Raw genomic sequence first — 20,928 nt, 5'->3', positions numbered from 1 at the left:
AATTATTATTTAGAGATATTTATCATCCCTCTTCCCCCTTTAAAAGTCAATATTTTGAAAATAGTCAATAGTGTATTTATTCGGTTACTGGGTAATATCTTTCAGATACCCAATCTCTGTTCTGTTGGTATTTGTTAAACAAACAAACGATCCTGATCCTCATCCTGTGTGATCCCAAATCCCCTGATCCTCGCCCTCTTAATCATTTGGAAAGTATGGTATGCAGTCGGATCACGGCACGGTAGTCGTTAAACGACAACTGACCACGCTGGGATCGCTGCAGCACACGATTCAGCCTCTCGGTGGTGTCCGAGCTGGAGGTCCTCTTGAACAGATCGTCTAGGTACTTGAGGGACTCGCGCGACCAGAACATGGACGGCTTGTCTGCATCCTTGTCCACGTTGCCATGTTGATCCATTTCGGCAAAAAGGCGATCGCATTCGGGATTCAGGTTCTGATGAAGTTGCAAGTCGGCTCGGGATCTTTGTTGTGGATTGTTGAACGGCATTTGTTTGTTTTGTGGACGTCGGAATTGATTTTGCTGGTTGTTGTTTTGTTGTTGTTGTTGCTGGTGCTGCTGTTGTTGCATGCGTTGCTGTTGTTGTTGTTGTTGCTGCTGTTGCATGCGTTGCTGCTGCAAGCGCTGCTGTTGTTGCTGCTGCTGTTGCAAGCGTTGCTGTTGTTGCTGCTGCTGTTGTTGTAGACGTTGTTGTTGTTGTTGTTGCTGTTGTTGCAAGCGTTGTTGTTGTTGCTGCTGCTGTTGTTGCAACCGTTGTTGTTGCTGTTGCTCCTGCTGCTGTTGCACCAACTGTCGCTGTTTCTTTTTGGTTATTTTGGGTGGAGGCGGCGGCGCCATGTGCGTCCATGCCGGCGCCGGAGGGATGGGTGATGTGGGTCGCTTGCTAGGCGATTGGGGTGAGCTCTGAGCCGGCTTCTTGTACGGTTGCAATCCCAGCAGCACCGGATCAATGTGCAGCGATGGAACACGGTTCTTTTGATCCAGCTTCCCATAGCTCTGCAGCAAGGAATCATAGTTCGGATGGGGGTAGGAGGTGAAGATCATGCGCCAGTGCTCGTCGATTTCGTTTCTTAGCTCCGGAGTGGCATTGTCATCCGGCGATAAGTCCATGAGTTTCCTCAGCAACACCAGTAACTGATCGAGATGAGTGCTGCCATTCAGGAGACCCGCCTGACCCACAAGGATCATGTTGAGCTGACGCCGCTTCTTTTCGGCCATTTTGAAGCCGTTCTTGGTGTTCATGTCCTCCAGCTCCTTGATGCGCAGGTAGTGGTTGGAGGCGTTGCCCAAGTTGCTGGTCAGGCTATTAATACCATCTCGCATGAAGCGAATCAAGACATCGATTCGTTTCGGTGGCTTCTGGCTCTGGAACTCGATGGTCTTGCGTTTTACTTCCTGGTTGCGGCGCAGCAGCTTGAACTGCAGCTCCTCCTGCCTTTCCTTCAGCCCGTATATGACCAGGACATAGCCGTAGTCCTTAAAGTCCATCCTCACACTAACCTGACACTGCTTAGCAGCTGCTGCCAGGAACTCCCTGCCTTCCGGACTGAACAGATACTCGGACTGATCTCGAGCCATTACAATTTTACCTTCACAGGGTACATCGGGTAGTTCCTCACTAGATTCCGGATCCGCCACCTCGCTTCTACGGCCACTACTGTTGGAATTCGCATTTACGCACATGGATATGCCCTGGGTACTGGTGGACGGCTCTTCGAAATCATCATCAACGCTGCTTAAAGGTATGACATCCGGCAACGAGGCCATGGGATGGTCAGGAGGTAGTTGGCTGCGCTGTGGAACTGGGGGCGCCTTCTTCGGCTCGTTCGTGGTCGAACTGGGCACCTCGAAGTGCTCCGAAAAGCTGTAATTCGAATCTGAATCGATGTCGTGAGGGGGAACAACGGTCTTGGCTTTGGTGGCGTCCTTCTCCTGGGGCTCGAAATTTGTGCTAATCTCTTCACGTTGAATGGCATCACTCGGTTCCACAGCTGGTGGAGCCTCAACAGTTTCCTCCTCAACGACTGGCTCTTGAGGTGGCTGCTCCTCTGCCGGGGCAGCGGTCTTCTTAGTATTTCCACTTGCCGCTTTGGCCAACGGATTCGGCACATACTCGCGGGTGAAGATCTTGGCAGGAATCTCATCCACAACCGTCGTCTGTTTCCTTTTAACGGCCTGCACGCGAGCCAAATTCGCGTGAACCAGAAACTTGGCATAGTAGCTGGCCTTGGGAATACTCTTCTTGGTCCATTCAAAGTGGAAGGGAGTCTCGATGGCATAGAAATCCTTCAGATTGCCCAAATCCCCGGGGGCATCACTACGGTCCTGATACACCTTCTGGTGGGAAACAATCTGGCTCATCAGGTTGGTGTTGCGATACTCGCCGATCCTCTGGCGACAGTTCTCGAATAGATGTCCGCGTCCGGCGCAATAGCTGCACTGCTTGGTCTTGTACTGAACGTTGCTGTTGAGTTCGACATTGGACTGGGTCTGAAAAACAAATAACTAAGCTTTACTCCTGGATTTCTAAGATTTCTTCCATGAGATTACCGTTGAGTGATAGCGGCGCCACTTATCCGGGCAGTGGTCCGTTCCATGACCTCGCATCCTGCATAGCTGGCAAACCAGGCGGTTGTGAAAGGTACACTTGTTGCACTGCTGGACATACATCTCCTGCTTGGAGCCGCACTAGAAATATAAACAGAAATCAATGATACAACATGGATAATGGAAGATGGTACAAGGACCTACCCCAAAGCATATGGCATTGGGACAGCGGGGTTCAGCATGACCCACTCCTCCGCACATGAAACAAACTACCGCCTTCCTAGGATGGGGGCACTTGGAGCGAACATGGCCCATCTCCAAGCAGTTGGTGCACTTGCCATGCAAGCGAGGACGCGACACCGGGTACCGGTCGGCGTTTCTGAGTCTCCACTCATTCCGATTGGCTGTAAGAGATATATAAGATATATTTTCATTTTCAAAAGCCACTTCGTATACCCACCAGACATGGCCCGTTGAGCATTCTGCACCGAAAACTGTTCCCCACGCCAACTGTCGTTGTAGAATCGACACATTTCATCGTTCCACCCAATCAAGTCGCCGCCACTCGGAGGACTATCGTCAACAGGAGCGGGAAGATTATGGTCTATCTGGATGACTGACTCTTCCATGGAAACATCCTCATTGCTGGGCTCAGGATCGGCACCTTGCAACTCGAGGGAAGCCTCCTCCTCCATGTCAATGTCCTCCGCTAGGGATACCGTTGTGTCGGCAGGAACATCCCTCGAGTCATCTTCGTTGGAGGAGATGTAGCCACTGGCCTCTTCGTCGTCGTCATGCTGGGGCTTCCTGGTTTGGGCATCGATCCGTTCAAAAACAGCAGCGATGCGGTCCGTCATGGCGTTGTTGAACTCGGCCTCCCCTTCGGCATCGGCATCGGAGCCAATTGAAATTGTATCCAGCACATCATCCGCCGAGGTAGAGGGTTGCGGATTAACCGGCCTGTTGGTCTGGCCCTCCTCCTGTTTAAGCAATCTTTCGGCTATCTCCCGGGCACTGGGCACCTCTTCCTCCGAAGCCGACTCGGAGCTGGCTTCTTTGTTGGCCAATGACTTTGGTTTCGGGTTGCGGGCACCGCTCTTCTGAGTCTTCTGAGTGCTAGTGGGAATCTTGCGCTTGCATCGCTCTACGGCCATACCCCGAGCTATTCCCGGCACCCCAGTGGAGTGGACACCGTCGTCGCTGTCGGAATCGTCCTCCTCGTTGTTGCCCTCCGACTGGCTGTGATTGTTTGTCGACGACGATCGCTTTCGCAGACGCTTGGTTTTCTGGACTACCGCCTCCACGACCTCCTCCAGGGATGAGTTGTCAGAGGGGGAATCAACGTTGCGTATAATGGTTGGCACGGTTTTCGACTTCGCTTTGGAGTATATGCCACTCTCCGTGAGATCCGACTCGCTCTCGTAGACATCCAAAGCGCGAAACTGCTGCTCATCGACGCGGTAGTTCTTCTTGATCTCCTCCAGGCGTGATGGAGGCACAAATTCGTACTCGGAGCAAGTGTCTGGATCGACTGCAGAGTCGGGGTTGGTGTTTTGGGCAGCATCCTCCTGACTCGGACTCTGATCTGGGCCTTGTTCCTGCCGATCCAGGGCATCTCTGATGGCGTTTTCCGTCAAAACCAAGAGGTCCTTATCGTTGGACTTTTCTTTATCCGCCTGCAAGCGAGAGATGTCCTTCTGGACAATGAAATCGTCGCTGGAAAGCACCGAGTTGGAAGGTGAGACCAAGGAAGGTGGCACAAACTGAACACCTTCTCCAGATTTTGGATCTTGCTGGGTTGATTGCGTGTCGCATGATGACACCACATTCATGTCCGCCGCGTCCATCGCGTGCTCTTCATGATACACCAGAGGAGAACCACTTTGCTCCTCGTCGCTGGGATCCAAGTCGATGATAGGAGGTGGGGACAGTGGTACATGCACCACATCGTCATCATCTGAGGCATCGTCATGGCTGCTCTCGGCCAGGTCCACAAACTCGACTGGCTTCGAGTTCTGGTTTCGCTGTTTTTTATTCAACTGGGCCTGCTTGGATTTTTGTTTCTTGGCCGCCAGTTTCTTCAGTAGCTCCAACTTTCGATCAGCTTTACCCAGATGACCCGATCCTGCCTGCTGTTGGTTTTGCTGCTGTTTATTCTGTTTTTGTTTATTCGACTGTTGCTGCTGCTTTTTATTCTGTGGCTGTTCCGGCTGCTTCTTTTGTGGCTCCTGCTGCTGTTTGTTTTGCTTTTTCGGAGGGCAGTTTGGTGGGATGGCCACAAGGAGTCTCTGATCGAAACGCTCCTCCTCGTAAGCCTCATGGTTGGCTTTGATGGGTGGGTTGCTGGTGGTGGTGGAGGATACCTGGGTTTTTGGTTTTTGTACTGCTGGCGATGCGTTGGGCGGAAGCTTCTCCTTCTGTTGGTTCTGCTGCTGCTGCTTCTGTTTCTTCTGGTTCTGTTGCTGCTTGGACTTTTGATTGTTTTGCTGTTTTTGTTGTTGTTTCTGTTTGGTCTTTTGTTTTGGCTGTTGGTTTCCTGTCTTATTAGAGTTGGGAGCGCTCTTGTTGGGAGTAGTCGGTGGTCGTTTAGCATTCGGTTTCTCAGAGCCCTGTTGGGAAGTGGAAGGGGCAGTCACCTCGGTTTCTGGAAGAATAATAGTTGTATGTAGAATATTGCTTATATAGTAGAGTTATAGTTACAACCCCCCCAACAACTCAAAATACATCACATTTTTCAGACTTGGGACACTTTAATACCACGGTGGATTTAGCAAATTACTGAGACGCGTATTGACAACATCCTGCCCCTCCACATCGCCCAGCCGGTAACCCAGACCGGAGAGTTCCACTAGTTGGGAATCGCTGATGTGGAAGAGGACGAACGGCTCCGCTTGAAGGTCCGACCGATTGGGCCAAAGGAGGATCCGCACCGAAGTGCGAAACTCATCGATCGCCTCTCTGATTAGCTTCTGAGCCATGGACAGGTGTTCAAAGGGCTCTAGCTCCTTATCTTTCGTTTCCTGCTGCGCCTGCACTTTGAGGGCTTGTTCCAGCTGCTTCACCAAACGCAAGAACACGAACCTTCGGTAGCGTTCCTCGAAGTGCTGACGCGGCAGGTTGTAGCGACTCATCTGGCGACGGATCAAGGCTGAAAAGAGGACGGCGTCTACACAGGAACCCAGGACACTGACAGAGCCCATTAGGACAATCGCGGACAATAGGTACTCGACGAATCGCCGGTCCAGCTCGTCGCACCAATAAAATAGATCGCGACCGTGCCACACGAGCTGGTAGTGAAGCAGGCACACTACACAGAGCAGGTCCAACGTGGCCAGCGCCAGCAAGCAGTGGTCCAGATGACAGAGCCACCGGTTGAGCGCTTGACGGGCACACCTGCCCACACCCAGCATTCGGCTGAGGAAACAGGTCATCGTCGGTTAGGAGTTGTCGGAAATTTTGAAGTCACGCCAACGAAATATTTTTGAACGGCTGGGTTTTAACCCAAGTCCCAAAGCCAAGGTGATAGCCCAATGGTGCAGGGAGAGGTGAACTTAGAGAAAACTAATAAGCATTAATACCACTGGACATCATCATAGCATACATAGAAGTCCTATTTCCTTCACATATATTTTGTTCGCGCTTCATATCTATTAATAAAGAAAAATACAATAATCTCGGTAGATAGAGCGACACCTCACCTGTGTTTGTTTTGTTTGGTGCTTGGGCCTCCTCGACCTGCCCCCCGGTTACTGCTTCTTCCTCCGTCCAATATCGTGGTTTTGGCTTGGCGTTGTTGATAACACGCGTTCCACTCACAAGGCGCACGGATTGCAGTGGCGTGGGCATAATCTTTCCATCCTGGTCGTTGGCTGAGGGCTCCACTCCATCAAATCCATCGCTGTAGTGGACCGAAGCATACAAAATCGACTCTAACTCGTTAAGGCCCTCCCGGTCGAGCTCATCAAGCTGGAAAAACCATACAATAGAGATGGGTCCGAGTGGACCTGTAGCAGCAACTCACATCTTCCATCAGGTGTGTTGTTGATTTCCCTTTTATTTGCTTTCAATTTGATATTGTTGAACATTGATAATAACAAAGAAAAGAGAGCACGTTGATCTAGCGATGGGCAAAACTTCCAGAGCTGATGTAATGGAGATGAGTGGCTGGCTACGTTCTAAATATCGAATACCTATCGATAGTAGGCTTGCTCATCGATATCGATAACGATTTGAGCAACTCTTGCTGCCGGGCCACGTACAATTTACGACAAAAAATAACAAGTGAGAATTAAAACTTAAATACAATGTAAGTTTACAGTAAATACTCAAAGAAACTATTCGTATTTAATATCAACTCTATCGGCAGCATGGAAGTGATGAAACGCTACGTATCGCCTGTCAACCCGGCCGTTTTCCCCCACCTAGCTACCGTTCTTCTGATTATTGGAACCTTCTTCACCGCCTGGTTCTTCATCTTTGTGGTGTCCCGGAAAAACGCAAAGGAATCCACGCTTATCAAGGAGCTACTGATTAGCCTGTGTGCCTCGATATTCCTGGGATTCGGCATTGTTTTCCTACTTTTAACCGTCGGTATATACGTATGATGTATAAGGATAAGCGAATCATTCCGTGTAGAAATAAATTGAAGATCTGTGTGTGGGCGTGAACGTAAGAATGAGGCCTTCTTTTATTTCAGTTTATTGTAATTTCAATTTTTAAGATTCAATTTGCGCTTAAAACAATGTCGAATATATATTATGTTAACACATATAAATCGTCTATACTCGTGCAATACCCCCATCGAATGAAAAATCACTGCAACTTTTAAATCGAAACATGACGAATCGGAAACTGAACATCTCAACTAGTGTGGTTAGGATGGTCTCTATCCGGCCAACCCGGCCTTCTGTCTGCACTTCTGCATGGTGGCTCGAAGTATGAACTGCTTCCGAGACAGCGTACGAACATGTTTTAGGAAAGTCTCTAGGTCGATGACGCCACCGCGCAGTCCCTCACCCAGATAATATATGGCATCCTCGGTGGCAGCTTCGTCGGCATAGGCGTTGAGTAATCTGGGGGATAAGCCATTTCAAAATGTCCTTAGCATGATGTTGATAAGCTTAAAATGGTGTTAAACTCACTGTCGGTATAGTGGGGCGGTGGTAGTCACCGCCTCATCTGGATCGATCGCCTCGGCGCTCTCCAACGTTGCAAGGCTCTTCTCCAGCTCCTCTTCCTTGTCCTTCAGCACGGCAATGTTTTTCTTCAAGTCGACTTCCTCACGCTCTAAGCGCGATATAATAGAATCGATCTTGGCGCTGCCCTCGACCAACTCTGACTTGGTCCGATTCAACGTTTCAATCTCTGCTTGATACTGATTTACTTTTTCCTGAAGGCGACGACGCAGCTTGTCTTCCACGGCACTGATTAGTGATGCTTTAATGTGCTCCTCCGTAATGGTTCCAGTGGAGCTTGCATTGGATGATGGATTCTAAAAAAACAAATTGAAATATGAACTAAATTGTTTACTTGAACAAGTACGTATCATACATAGCCCCCAGCTGGTGGATAGCCACCGGATGGTTGAGGGAAATTCATGTAGGGCGGATAACCAGCGCCATGACCAGCCGGACCTCCGCCGGCCGGAGGATAGGGAGATCCAAAGTTAGAGCCAGTGGGGTACGGCGGAAAGTTGCCTCCACCAGCACCACCGGCAGTGGGATACGGCAAATACGAGCTGCTGGGCCCAGCACCTCCGGGCTGAGGCATGAAAGCTGAAAAGAAAGTGTTGGTTAAAGTATTTCTACATAACAGCATGTACAGAAGTTTTTATATAATGCAAGTAATGTGATACACGCTATATGCGATATTGTTTAGTCTCAAGTGCTTTACTGCAGGTGCAGGTTTTGTTTAAGTGCAGGTGGAAAAGCAATTCAATGGAATTATAATGCTTACAGTTATTGGGGTATGGCGCCGCTATTTGTTCCTTCGGCTTGGAGTACACCGGCGGGTGATCTCCAAAGGTCACCATCATCACCTGGATGAGTGATAGCAGATCCGATGAGTGAGGCTGCCAATCGTGTAAATATGGCAAGTACACTTTTCCATTGTGGTCCACATACATGGACACTTTTATCTGCATGGTGGGAGTGGGTTTCACAAAACACATAGGCGCATTTTGTGGATGGGTGTCCATAAGCCATATACATATAGGAATGTGATACGTGTTATCTGGAAAAACAGGAAAACGAGTATAAAAAAGCCACTTGAGTGGGTCCTCATATACACTAGTATATAAACATACTCTTGTAGACAACGGGTATGGTTCCTTGTAAAGTGAACAAATCCTTGGCGGTGCCGTCGTTGAAAACTGAAATTCAGGGGTTTCACAAGTATGAGATTATGCTAATTTCAAGCTAACATCTTGGGAGGCTGTTATCAGTTGGAACTCACCGAACCGCTGAAGATCATAGGTCAAACTTCTATATGTCGTGACCACATCGACCACATCCTTCTTGGTGGCTCCCACATACTTGTACTGTAATTAAAACACCATTGTTTAATTAATTGCGTTGCGTGCAATAAGGAAAAAAAAAGCAGAATCCAAAAGATTGGCTATGAGTCATCTGCAGGTCCCACCTTTGAAAGATATCTAGTTATTTGTGCCTCCTCGACCGCGGGCATTCTTGAGGTATATTAGCTAGTCAATTCCGCCTCGGCACCAGACCGAAAGAGTTCTCAAGAGTTAATTGACAGGTAATTTTCTGAAAAAAAACAAAAGTACGAACTGTAGGTGTAGGAGCTCTCAGATTAGTGTTGGTAAGTATCTAAAAGTAGAGGCAAGTAGGATTTTGGCATCGAAATATAAACGGTCTCACTACAAAATTTCTTAAAATGTCCTTTATCTACTTAAATCGTATAAATGTATCTAAAATTGGGCTCAAAATAGCTTAAAATTAAATATTTTCAGAAATTTTTAAGTGTTTCAAATAGCAATAAAATAAGCGTTGCCAGATCGTTTTATGATATTCGATTTCGCTTGTTATCGATTTATAGCCGTTAAAATAAAAATTTAAAATATTTAAAATCTAACAATACAACACCTAAAGTTTACTGCTTTTTGTATCGATTGTTAAATAGAACAAACACTGTTCCAGGGGCTGTTAAATTTTATTATTTAAGACCTAAGATGCTCCAAAGTTTTTAAGACCGCATTCTCAGCCTCCATTTCCACTTACACCGATCCCCTTCTGCTTATTCTAATTAAACAAATCTTGTTTCAATCGATATACCCCCGGGCTAGCTTTACCACAATTAAGCCAAAAACGTGCCAATTACCAACTGGCTTATCTCTGCAAAGTAAATCCCATGTACAGACCTATTGCTCCACTCGTTAAGCCTAATTGTGGCCGCAAATTGGCGCGAGTCGTTAAACTTTTTCGAGGCACTTTGTCGCGAATTTCAATTTCAATTCCGATGCGGATTCCGCTTTGACAGTAATTACGTCCAATGTCTCAAGTTCGCGCACATAAAATTTCGATTCCATGGAAGGTCAGCTCTAATGCCTTTTGTTACTGTTTGCTTTGCTGATTGATTTTTTGGCCGGGCCAAAACGTAATCAATAAATCAGTGAGTACTTTACAGTAGCCAAATGTTGCCCTTACGTGATGGGGTATACCTGGTATTATCAAAAGGGATTGGAGCTCGGAGATATTTATATAGAAATAGTATAGGCAGATGGTAAAAATTGTCCCTATTAAAAAATATAACAAAAACTGCATTAGATAATAGACTAATTACTGGGTATATTCGATTCGGTGTATAATTTTATGGAAACGGCAGGTGCTTTTGGACAATTGGCTTCTTGTGGTCTTGCCTTCGGCCAAAAAAATTATTGCTTTGTGTACTTGAACTTGCGCCAAGTGCTCGGTTGCTCGGCTGAAGTTCAAATCAGTAGTGAATACGCATAAATCACATTGGGCACACTCTGGTCTGGTCTGGGCTGGCTGGTCGGCTGGCTGATTACTCATACGCCTCGTGGTCGCTTTTAATTAGCCAAAGCGATTCTTATCACTGCTGGCTACTGCTGCTCGGGGGAACTGCTGACGACGATACTTGGATGCCACGGCTGCCTCCGCTCTGTAATTGCCTTTGGCTTTTGTAAACTTGATTTTCTCAACCGCGTTGACCTCCGGCCAGCTGTGCTTCTTCTGCCGTCAGCTTTTTGATAATAATGATCATCAGAATGATCATCGCAGTGATCAGGTCTTTGTATATTCTCTCTTTTGGCTGTGAAATCTTCTAGCCCCTGTCCCAAGGCCAGCCAAATTACAACAAAGCTCTGGGCGGCAATTGAGTTCATTATCATAATAACCCATTGACCAACTAACTGTTGTAACTTTTTCAGAGCCCAGCTCAGCATATATGCCTGGGAGGTCTCGGATTCGCCTCAGAATCGATTGTGTCGATGATATATGCGACCGGATTCGGAAGATCGAATCTCGTCCAGAAGTCACCATCAATTTTGTCACCTGAAATGCACACCTCGATTAATCAATTCACACCTGCCAATGACTCTTAATGAGTGCCATTAATTAGAAGTAAACAATTTTTAGCAACTCGCACATCTCGTGCACTTTGAGGCCGAGTACTTGACCCAAAACACCCTCTCCGGCCAGAAGTTCTAGCTTGATAGATCCGTTTCGGCGTAATGGACTCGACCAAAGCGGAAGTGGGCTGGCAAAGCCCGGCTAATTGGCTGTCATTATGTCTTTTCATTTTATAAATAGGAAATCTTCGAGATTTATTTTCGGCGTACTTATAGCTCGCAGTTCTAAAAATAAAGCCTAATGAGCGCACTCAAGCCAACAATAATAAACTAAAAATAAAATTAAATTAATCCGTCAGTGTCGGGCCAAAAAAAAAAAGATCACAAACGACCGCAAAGAGATGCCTTAAAAAGAAAAGCCAAAGTTCCCCGGAGAATTCTCAGGAACCAATCTTCTATTAAACTCATTATTCATGTAGCCATGGTCCGCCCCAGTGACCCCTTTGATTTGGGTTCCGCTGTCAAAATCCATTGTAATGTTATTTAATTCATTATGCCATTAGAAAAAAAATCAATTTAAACAAAAGAGCGGCACAAGAATCAATAATACACCTGATGCTGATGCTGCCATGACATGCTATATGCTATACTCGTACATCTAAAGATATGTCGGTGCCAGCCCCCACTGACAATATCATTAACAACAAAGAACTGCTAGATTTCTGCCAGCATCACTTTGCAGCTATTAATGAACAAAACCGAAGATATTGGAAAAAAACAAAACCTATCCAAGAACAAATAAATACGTAGAAATACGCAAGCCATGAAGTATTATTCGATAAAAGGCTTGAACTTTGAGCATGAAAAGTTTTTGGCGTATAATAGTTTTTAATAATAATGTACATGAAGACAAGTATTAAAAAAAGTAAACTTTTTAACCATTTCTAAAATTATTCCTATAAAAATACGTATATGGAGTATCTCCTTTTGGCGCTATCCACTATTTTAATAATAGCATAGATGCCAGAGTATTAGTTCTCATTCTTTTTTTTCCAGAAGATTCATTATTCAAGCTTTAAAGCTAAAACTTAACCTAGGCTCACCTGTTTTGGGTTTTTGGGCGTTGCTGGAGGTCACTTCCGGGTCAATATCTCCTCCCCCTTCCCGGGCGTTTTACATCTTCTGAACTCTGCCACTCAGTGGCGATGTGATCGCCGACGAAAGAAATCATTAATTAGCAAATTACTTTGTTTTTGTGACAAAATACCCGAAATTGTTCGTGTGCTGAGGATGATTGATGGTCGTTTGATTTGTGTGAACATTGAATTAGCCATCATTTGTGGGACTGTCAGCGATCGGTAATGTGAACAGGGACTCTTCCTCCGGGCGAAAAGTTCGGTAAGCTCCGGTTCCGCATTGCTGGCGTTAAAAAATGATAAATTATTAGGACACACTCCGTACTTGACTATGCTAGCTTCCTCGGCTTTAACTTTTCTGACATGGAGCAGTAAAGAGCACTAAATAAAGGCAATGACACGGCGCTGACAGTTCAGAATGTGAAATGAGCCGCGAAAAACCTTCGCGCGGCCGCCGTTGTTGTGTTTTCTAGAACCCCAAAAACCCATTTCAAGTTAACAATATTTTTCGAGCATAATTACGACGACAGCAGTGGACACAATTACCCAGATTTTTAAATTGTATAGCAGAAGGGGGAAGGGGTTCAATGTCACTATTACAGGAAGCGTTTCAAATTGTTTTGCCTAACTTGGCATAGTTTAGAGAGCTTCGTGTCTAGCCCTGGCCGGATTATCACGCCTCAATAATATTATTTCACTTATCAATGGCGCTCAGAATTAAATTAAATAAATTGCCATTTGTCTATGTTTCTCGCTACTGTTTTTGTTTCGATTTTGGTTTCGATTTCTGCTTCTGTTTCTGATGGCTGTTAGATTTCGCATAAAAGTTCAATTAATTATGGAAACAAATGATCGCGAAATATTTGAATTTGGATATTTGGTTTCGCCTGTGCTCCACTATCGTTAAAGCGAATTTTATGAATGATCGGGGTTTCCAGTTTGTGATTTCGAATGTTTGGCACGTAATCCAAAGCCTAGGCCAAAGCACTCACGCTCAAATTGGCTTATATAATTCTATGACCATTTTGCATTGTAATCTTTTCAGCTAAATTGATCGATTCTGTTCTTTTTTCTGTGTACTGGCAATTAATGAACTGGCAAATTATCAATAATCTTAGATCAGCTCCTTTCAAGTGGCAAATTAGAACAGAAGTTGACGGATGCTGGTTGAATAACTCACAGAGTGGGTTCCGTCTGAGTCACAAAATTAGTCAGCTTTTTAGTGGTTTGTGGTATATTCTTTAAACATTAGTAATGGGAATAATCCATAATGGGTAAGGAATATTTAGATTATTCTTAATGTCATATTTAGCCCATATTTTAATTTAAATTTCAAATCTTTCATTAAAGATTCTATTTAAATAAGCCTTTTAATAAACTGTTGATGCAATTTGTTAGTTTTTGTTTATTTAACAAAGTGACACATAATCATTAATCTCATTACAAGTGGAAAATTAGAATATTAATTGACTAATGGCGATTTAATCTGTTATGAATGTAAGTCACCGTTTCGAAGGCGAATAGTAGGTTGTATAATTCCATAGAGTAAGAAACCTTAGGGGAACTATTTCCCAAGACCTAGAATAACTTATTGTATAATTTAAAACAATTTCATGTAATTTACAACACAAATAAATCACCCTTCTCAAAAAAATGTTGCTTATTACAACAAAATGTTTATTATTTCGGCAATACAAACCGTAATAAATTATCAAAAAAATCGGTTTAATTATTCCGAATTTGCTTGCATGCCAGATATGTATACAGTAGCACTTCACTGGTCACATCCGACTACCGCAGTTACTCATCGCTGGACTCGAGTGCTTCCGGTAATGCGAAAACACCTGACGAAAATCAAAAGACTTAGGCAACGAACTTGTCGCCGCCGCTCGGCCTTTGCGACCTTTCTCATGCTCTGCCCTAGCCTGCTGGCCGACGACTATTGCCCCTTGGGCCCCGTCGCATACAAATGCTGGCTTAAGTGAACTTTAATTGTCGCCAGGGCCACGCCCACTCGCCTTCGAATGAAAAAGCTGAGACGGATAGTGCTCGGAATCGATGAGTTTGGCACGTAAAATTGATTTTTGTCCAGGCCAGAACTTATTTTTTGTTTTTTTTTCGGGGAATACGTGACATGCCAACTGGCCCGGAGATAATGAGAGACCCAAAGAGACAAAACCCCACCCCACCCCCGCTGAAACTGGTGGCAACTTCGAGAACCACGTCACCGCGTATGGAATGCAAGGCGAAGAGCATTCGTTGCGCCTGTCTCAGCAAAACGGATTCGGATTCGGCAATTGAACAAACCCGGGCGGTCAAAGCTGAATTTAAATTTAAATTCAACTTAAATGAAAAATTGATGTCTGCTCATCGTCGGCCGACGAGACCTTTGACGAGCGTTAAATGTTTGTTTTGGGCTGACAGTTGTCACTTGGCTTTGTCCGGCGGCGGTAGTCAATCTTTCGGTAGTCTCCCCAAAAAAAAAAAAAAAAAACCAGAAACCCCGAAACGTACTAAGTTAAATTATGAAATTTACAAAAATCCGATAAAAGTGGTGTCGCTCGTGTGCGTTTTCTTTAACAGTTGTTCAAACACCCATCAAAGCCAAACAAACAAAAGGCCCAGAAGTCTAGGAAGCAAAGCCGACACCCACAAAGGAGAACTTTAGACCCCAGCCACTCAAAAGTGCATAAAAAAAATAGAGCTTAGTTTCGAGCAAAACTGGAAACTAACAAAGACGCGGAGTAAAAACCAAACTCTGATTTTCATAAACAAACGCGTTCATTGACCAATTTCATACAACAGGCCGACAACAAAAGTCAGCAGAGTCGGCAATCAAATGCGTCACGCTCGGCTCTAAACCACAACAATAATAAGAAAATTTAAATTAAGCCAGCCAAGGAACAAATATTTAACGACACAAGGTAGGTGGTGAAATACGCTACAATTGGGAATTTTAAATATAAAAAATAGAGTATAAAATTCATGTCCATAAAGAGTTGGTTTTGGTTAAAATTTGGTGAGATGACTTTTTTGACTTATGCATTTTTTGAGTTTACTTATGTTTTTTTTAACCATCTTAAGTTAGTATGTTAGTCTTAATTTTCTTTATTTATTAGAGTATTATTTCTTGACCACAACACAGGCGCCAGTTGCGTTTTCTTAATATTTTTTTGTCGTTTTTATTAAATTTTTTGCGGCATACGCTTGGCAGTTTCCTAAGAATTCGCATGAGAATTCCATTTAAACATCAAAGCCAGTAAAATATAATATACAGCTAAAATATTTGAAATATTCTTTGTTTTTTTTTGCATACATTTTCGTTGATTGGTTGGCGCCAGACTTGCTGACTCACTGGTGGAAAAAAATGTTTATATATTCCATCGATAGAACTGGCGAATAAAAGTGAGTTTGATTGTCAAGTGGGAAAATTGCCAACTGATCGGTTGCCAGGGTCAATTGCAGGCAAATGATTGATATGTAATTGGCAGGAGGGAGCTGGGGGTGGCTATGTAAAAAGGGGGTGGTGTCACCCAGCTCTGAATTCGCAGATAAACGCTGCCAGCTGTTCCGCTGCGAGACTGACTGACAGCCCCCAGTCGGCGGTGGTGGTGGCCATAACCATAAATCTCGCTCTGAATATGTGCACAGCTGTGTGCCCTAGACAAGGCCACCAAAAGATCAGATCCATCCCCCCTCTCTATAGTTTGTAGCCTGCAATTTAAGTCCAATTAGCAGAAAAGGGTAAGCTGTTGATTATCACCTGCGGCTTCAGTTGGCTTCTGCAGCTTAATTAAATGCTCTACGGAGCTACTAGAACTGCTGTCTCATCTTGGCCGCTCTGATATGCATACCTAGGGGTCTCCATAAGTAGAAACCGACTCACTCGGATATACATCTCGCATCGTGAATTCTATATAAAAGTTGTCATTCCGCTTGCCTTGCATATGATTCTCGGATCGTGTTCGCCAGATGAAAAAAAATCGTGTCTAATTTGTAGATTCTCTTGTGGATATTATACACTTCCATGGGGTATTGTAATTTTATCTAAAATAGAAAATTTGATGGTCTCCCATGCGTTTTCCAAACTTTTACAGGGGATGTCCCAGAAAAAATGACAAAAAATTGAAAAAATATTTTGCATCCAGATTTTGATGCAGATTTCCGGAGAATCTATCCACAAATCGTTTAAGGTACTCCGCTTAAGAATTGGATAAATATTGGAGAAGATATGGTCTTGGCAGTGGATCATATTGGGCTCCCATGCGTTTTCCAAACTTTTACAGGGGATGCCCCAGAAAAAATGACAAAAAATTGAAAAAATATTTTGCATCCAGATTTTGATGCAGATTTCCGGAGAATCTATCCACAAATCGTTTAATGTACTCCGCTTAAGAATTGGATAAATATTGGAGAAGATATGGTCTTGGCAGTGGATCATATTGGGCTCCCATGCGTTTTCCAAACTTTTACAAGGGATGCCCCAGAAAAAATGACAAAAAATTGAAAAAATATTTTGCATCCAGATTTTGATGCAGATTTCCGGAGAATCTATCCACAAATCGTTTAAGGTACTCCGCTTAAGAATCGGATGATTTTTGGCGAAGATATGGTCTTGGCAGTGGATCAGAATGGGCTCCCATGCGTTTTCCAAACTTTTACAGGGGATGCCCCAGAAAAAATGACAAAAAATTGAAAAAATATTTTGCATCCAGATTTTGATGCAGATTTACGGAGAATCTATCCACAAATCGTTTAAGGTACTCCGCTTAAGAATCGGATGATTATTGGCGAAGATATGGTCTTAGGAGTGGATCATATTGGGCTCCCATGCGTTTTCCAAACTTTTACAGGGAATGCCCCAGAAAATTTGACAAAAAATTGAAAAAATATTTTGCATCCAGATTTTGATGCAGATTTACGGAGAATCTATCCACAAATCGTTTAAGGTACCCCGCTTAAGAATCGGATGAGTATTGACCAAGATATGGTCTTGGCAGTGGATCATATTGGGCTCCCATGCGTTTTCCAAACTTTTACAGGGAATGCCCCAGAAAATTTGACAAAAAATTGAAAAAATATTTTGCATCCAGATTTTGATGCAGATTTACGGAGAATCTATCCACAAATCGTTTAAGGTACTTCGCTTAAGAATCGGATGAATTTTGGCGAAGATATGGTCTTGGCAGTGGATCAGAATGGGCTCCCATGTGTTTTCCAAACTTTTACAGGGGATGCCCCAGAAAAATTGACAAAAAATAAAAAAAATATTTTGCTTCAATGTTTTGATGCAGATTTACGGAGAATCTGTCCACAAATCGTTTAAGGTACTTCGCTTAAGAATCGGACGATTATTGGCGAAGATATGGTCTTGGCAGTGGATAATATTGGGCTCCCATGAGATGCAAGGGAATGCCCCAGAAAAAATGATGATGCAGTTTCATCTACAAGAAATAATAATTCGACTTAAAAAAAAAAGAGCATACACCTGTGTCTCTTTACGTTTTTAGCTTCTATACTTGATTTTTTTTCAATTTATTTCACTTCTGATGGCGATGCACTACATCGATAGCCAGATGGATATATAAAGATATAGACATGCCGGTCTACAGCCAGCCGTTGCATTAGCATTTGCATTCATAACTCAGCAGATGTAGAAACACGGCACAAAAAATATAAAAAATTTAACATTCAGATAGCTGTAGAAAAATTGTTGCGCCCGTAAATGACACATATTTGAAATTCGAATTTGCAACTAAGGCATTAGACACTAAGCTGCAAGGTTAAGGATTATCAATATTTATACTCATAATTTTTTATGCAATTTAACAAATTAATATATCAGTTTAATATCTTATATATTTCGGAATATAGAATTGACATATCTTTGAATTATTCTCTTGCAGTCCTGTGTAGGTCTGAACTCATCTGGCAGCTGCTGCTGCTGCAGTTACCCTACCACCTGTTGTAATCACCTCCCCTCAGACATCCCCTTGGCCTGTTTTATGTGACCGCACAATTAATGCACGTAGCATTTGCCAAGTCGACTAATTTTGCAAGTGCCATGGCCCGTTCATAATTACCATGATTTGCCATTTTGCCACAACTCTTAACCCTTTTGACTAACCGAGCCTCCTACTCCCGACCCCTGTTGATTGATCCGCCCCCACTCGCAAGCCAAATTGATTGACTAAATCTAGCTGGCAGGAGGGGGGGGGAATCAAGAACCCAGTGACTGACTGAATGACTGACAAACTGACAGAGTGAGGGACTCAGAAGCTCAGTCCAGATGTGCTCACGAACTGGCTCGCGCCTTTTTTTTCGTTTGATTTTAACAATTATCATCTTGAACTTGTCTCTAATGTTTATTTATATAAGCCAAATGATCCGTCTCCGGCAAGTCAGCTGGAAGGGGCAGGGGTTCGCATTCATTAGATAACATAAACCGATCCGAAACGAACCGGAGATTGTCCCATTAATGAATGCAAAATGGCAAAAATAGTTGAGAAAATCGAATAGCGTTGGCGTGGGAATCTCAATATATGCTGTACTATACATAAATCTTTGTTTGTATTCCTTCAAAGTGAAGTGACCCTGTGACCGACTAATGGATCAATCGCTCGGCTGCACAATTGAAGTCTAATTGAAACTAGGAAGTTGCTCAGAGCTCTACGATCTAGAAGTTGGAAAAAGGGGAAGTGGATTACATTCGAGGGCAGTTGGCGCGAAGATTTCGTAATAAATCAAAGACAAAGACTAATTTCCGACTTTAGTTCCGCGATGCGTGTCCAGCCCTCTGGTTTTCAGACCAACACCAAGTCAGACACCACCTCCACCTACGAAGGTCACGGAGCGTGGCAATATCAAGTATACGCAGATGGGTAATGCCCAATAAATGACTTGTTATACTTGTTGGGTGCTCCCCTAATGGTCTATAAAGAATTGAAATTGGCCATTAGCCGGACAAAGAGCAGGAAGCCAACGAAATGCAAAATTAATAATAAACAACATCGAAATAAGCTTAAATAGCTCGAAATATGTTTACCATTTAACGCTTTAAAATGTAACAAGTTTTCGAAATAATTAAATATAAAAATTTTGTTATTTAATTAGCCATTAATTGTGGCGTGTGTTGGGCCAGGTGCTGGAGTATGTCATAAGTTTCTTCAAAAGGAAATCCATATAACTAGTTATAATTAAAATATTTTCATAATTAAACTAATCTTTGTTGCATTCATGTTCCCCGGTGCTTGTTCTTTTAGAAAGTTATCTAATAAACCATATGATATAATAGCTTTTAAATAAATTATTAAGCAAGCTTACTACTGACCAGCTTTAGTTTTTTGAATTAATTGGTTTAGGGCTAGTTTATATGCAAGCCATAATCGTATCAGCATTCAGAATGAGTTATCTAAACGATGATGAAATTATTGCTCTGGAAATCATATTCAAGCCATATTAGAGACTTTAATTGTTACATCCCAGGTGTGCCCTTGACTTAAGGTCCCCGACCTCTCTAGGCTTGGCATTCGAAAACTTTCCCAGCAACCTCAGAGAACGTTTACCAAACAGTGGCAAGGGCACTACGGAGAAATCTGGCCAAAATCGGCTCTAATGCTAAAAACCGCATTTGAAGGTTTCTCAGTTGAGATATTTTTCGTAGTTTCCAGCCTGCCAATTGTATGCATATACCTATAAATTGTAAATAATTTGCAAGCTCGTTAGGCGGCCGTCTGTTTTGGCTTTATAATTTGATTGAGCTACCGAAAAATTGAACGAGGCACGAGTCTCCCCCCCTACTGACCCCTGCGAGAAACCACTTTTGGCAGTCTCCACATTTTTGACAACTAGCCAGTCTGACAGTTTGTATTTATTAATAACTTATTTATTAAGTTACTCATGTTGAGCGCGGCGAATTGATTTGCCAAAATTGTGGTCGCGACTTGCGAAAATGCAAATAAAAGTCAGGTTCAATGGCCGATAAGCAGCACGGCATTGGCATGACCACCTTTGTTTTGGTTTTCACATATTTTTGGCCAATTTGTTTAACACCTTTTATTTAATTTAATAGAGTAGTCATCAAGTTAAACAAACTTCGTACCACGCTACGTATGAGTGATATGTTTTAAATGAATTCCTAGCCACTTGTTGGTATTTTTATGATCGCAATTCATGTATTTAAAGCTAATTTATGTATCATGCATATTTATAGTGAACTGCAGGCCCATTTAATACCAATCAGATTTAAACTTTGTTGCCCCCAAAAGCCACAAATCAAAAGTACACACCTTGGATAGGTTTTCCAATATCCAATATCCAATAGCAATCGGGAACACTTGACTTTTGCACTTGGGTCGACCATGCAAATGTCAGCCAAGACACTGTTGGCGCGAATAACTGTAATTAAAGCCATCGCGGTCTTAACTGGCCAAGAGAGAAGTTAGTTGGTAAGTCGCTGCCAAGGCTTTTGTGGCATTTGTCAAGCGCTGAGACCCCCTTCTGAGATTAGACCTCGTCGGCTGGCTTTAATTCTCCACCGCACAGGGAAAAATATTATTTTTAATTTGCATTTCTGGCAAATGCGATTCGCATTACCAAGGTTCTTGGCCAGCTTTGATCCACTTATGGCCCGAGAGCTGTAAATATTTTGGCTAAAAATTAACACCAATTCGCAGACG

The 20,928-nt window shown here is 43.5% G+C and overlaps 4 protein-coding genes across 4 annotated transcripts; 1 reads left to right on the top strand and 3 right to left on the bottom strand.

The window, feature by feature from the left end:
* Positions 1–59: 59 nt before the first annotated feature.
* Positions 60–6,727, bottom strand: Zcchc7 (Zinc finger CCHC-type containing 7). The gene is made up of 6 exons (XM_017232165.3): positions 6,588–6,727; positions 6,265–6,532; positions 3,027–5,210; positions 2,771–2,970; positions 2,570–2,707; positions 60–2,509 (listed from the first exon to the last, which is right to left on the bottom strand). Exons 1-6 carry the CDS (start codon positions 6,594–6,596, stop codon positions 203–205), a joined length of 5,106 nt encoding a protein of 1,701 aa, XP_017087654.2. The 5' UTR covers positions 6,597–6,727; the 3' UTR covers positions 60–202.
* On the bottom strand, positions 5,296–6,106 carry LOC108119140 (uncharacterized). The gene has a single exon (XM_017232168.3). The coding sequence runs from the start codon at positions 5,995–5,997 to the stop codon at positions 5,317–5,319; it is 681 nt and encodes a 226-aa protein (XP_017087657.2). The 5' UTR covers positions 5,998–6,106; the 3' UTR covers positions 5,296–5,316.
* A 2-nt stretch (positions 6,728–6,729) lies between the features above and the next one.
* kud (oligosaccharyltransferase subunit 5 kud) lies at positions 6,730–7,241 on the top strand. The gene is made up of 2 exons (XM_017232169.3): positions 6,730–6,872; positions 6,933–7,241. Exon 2 carries the CDS (start codon positions 6,934–6,936, stop codon positions 7,168–7,170), a length of 237 nt encoding a protein of 78 aa, XP_017087658.2. The 5' UTR covers positions 6,730–6,872; position 6,933; the 3' UTR covers positions 7,171–7,241.
* Positions 7,242–7,248: 7 nt separating this feature from the next.
* On the bottom strand, positions 7,249–9,390 carry TSG101 (tumor susceptibility gene 101). The gene is made up of 7 exons (XM_017232167.3): positions 9,206–9,390; positions 9,020–9,104; positions 8,871–8,936; positions 8,522–8,797; positions 8,117–8,340; positions 7,708–8,057; positions 7,249–7,638 (listed from the first exon to the last, which is right to left on the bottom strand). Exons 1-7 carry the CDS (start codon positions 9,248–9,250, stop codon positions 7,452–7,454), a joined length of 1,233 nt encoding a protein of 410 aa, XP_017087656.1. The 5' UTR covers positions 9,251–9,390; the 3' UTR covers positions 7,249–7,451.
* Positions 9,391–20,928: the final 11,538 nt, after the last annotated feature.

Source organism: Drosophila bipectinata, chromosome 3L (assembly GCF_030179905.1).
Source record: "Drosophila bipectinata strain 14024-0381.07 chromosome 3L, DbipHiC1v2, whole genome shotgun sequence".
Taxonomy (NCBI): domain Eukaryota; kingdom Metazoa; phylum Arthropoda; class Insecta; order Diptera; family Drosophilidae; genus Drosophila; species Drosophila bipectinata.
The sequence above is the reverse complement of the archived record's forward strand: the minus strand, read 5'-3'. Positions and strand labels throughout refer to the sequence as shown.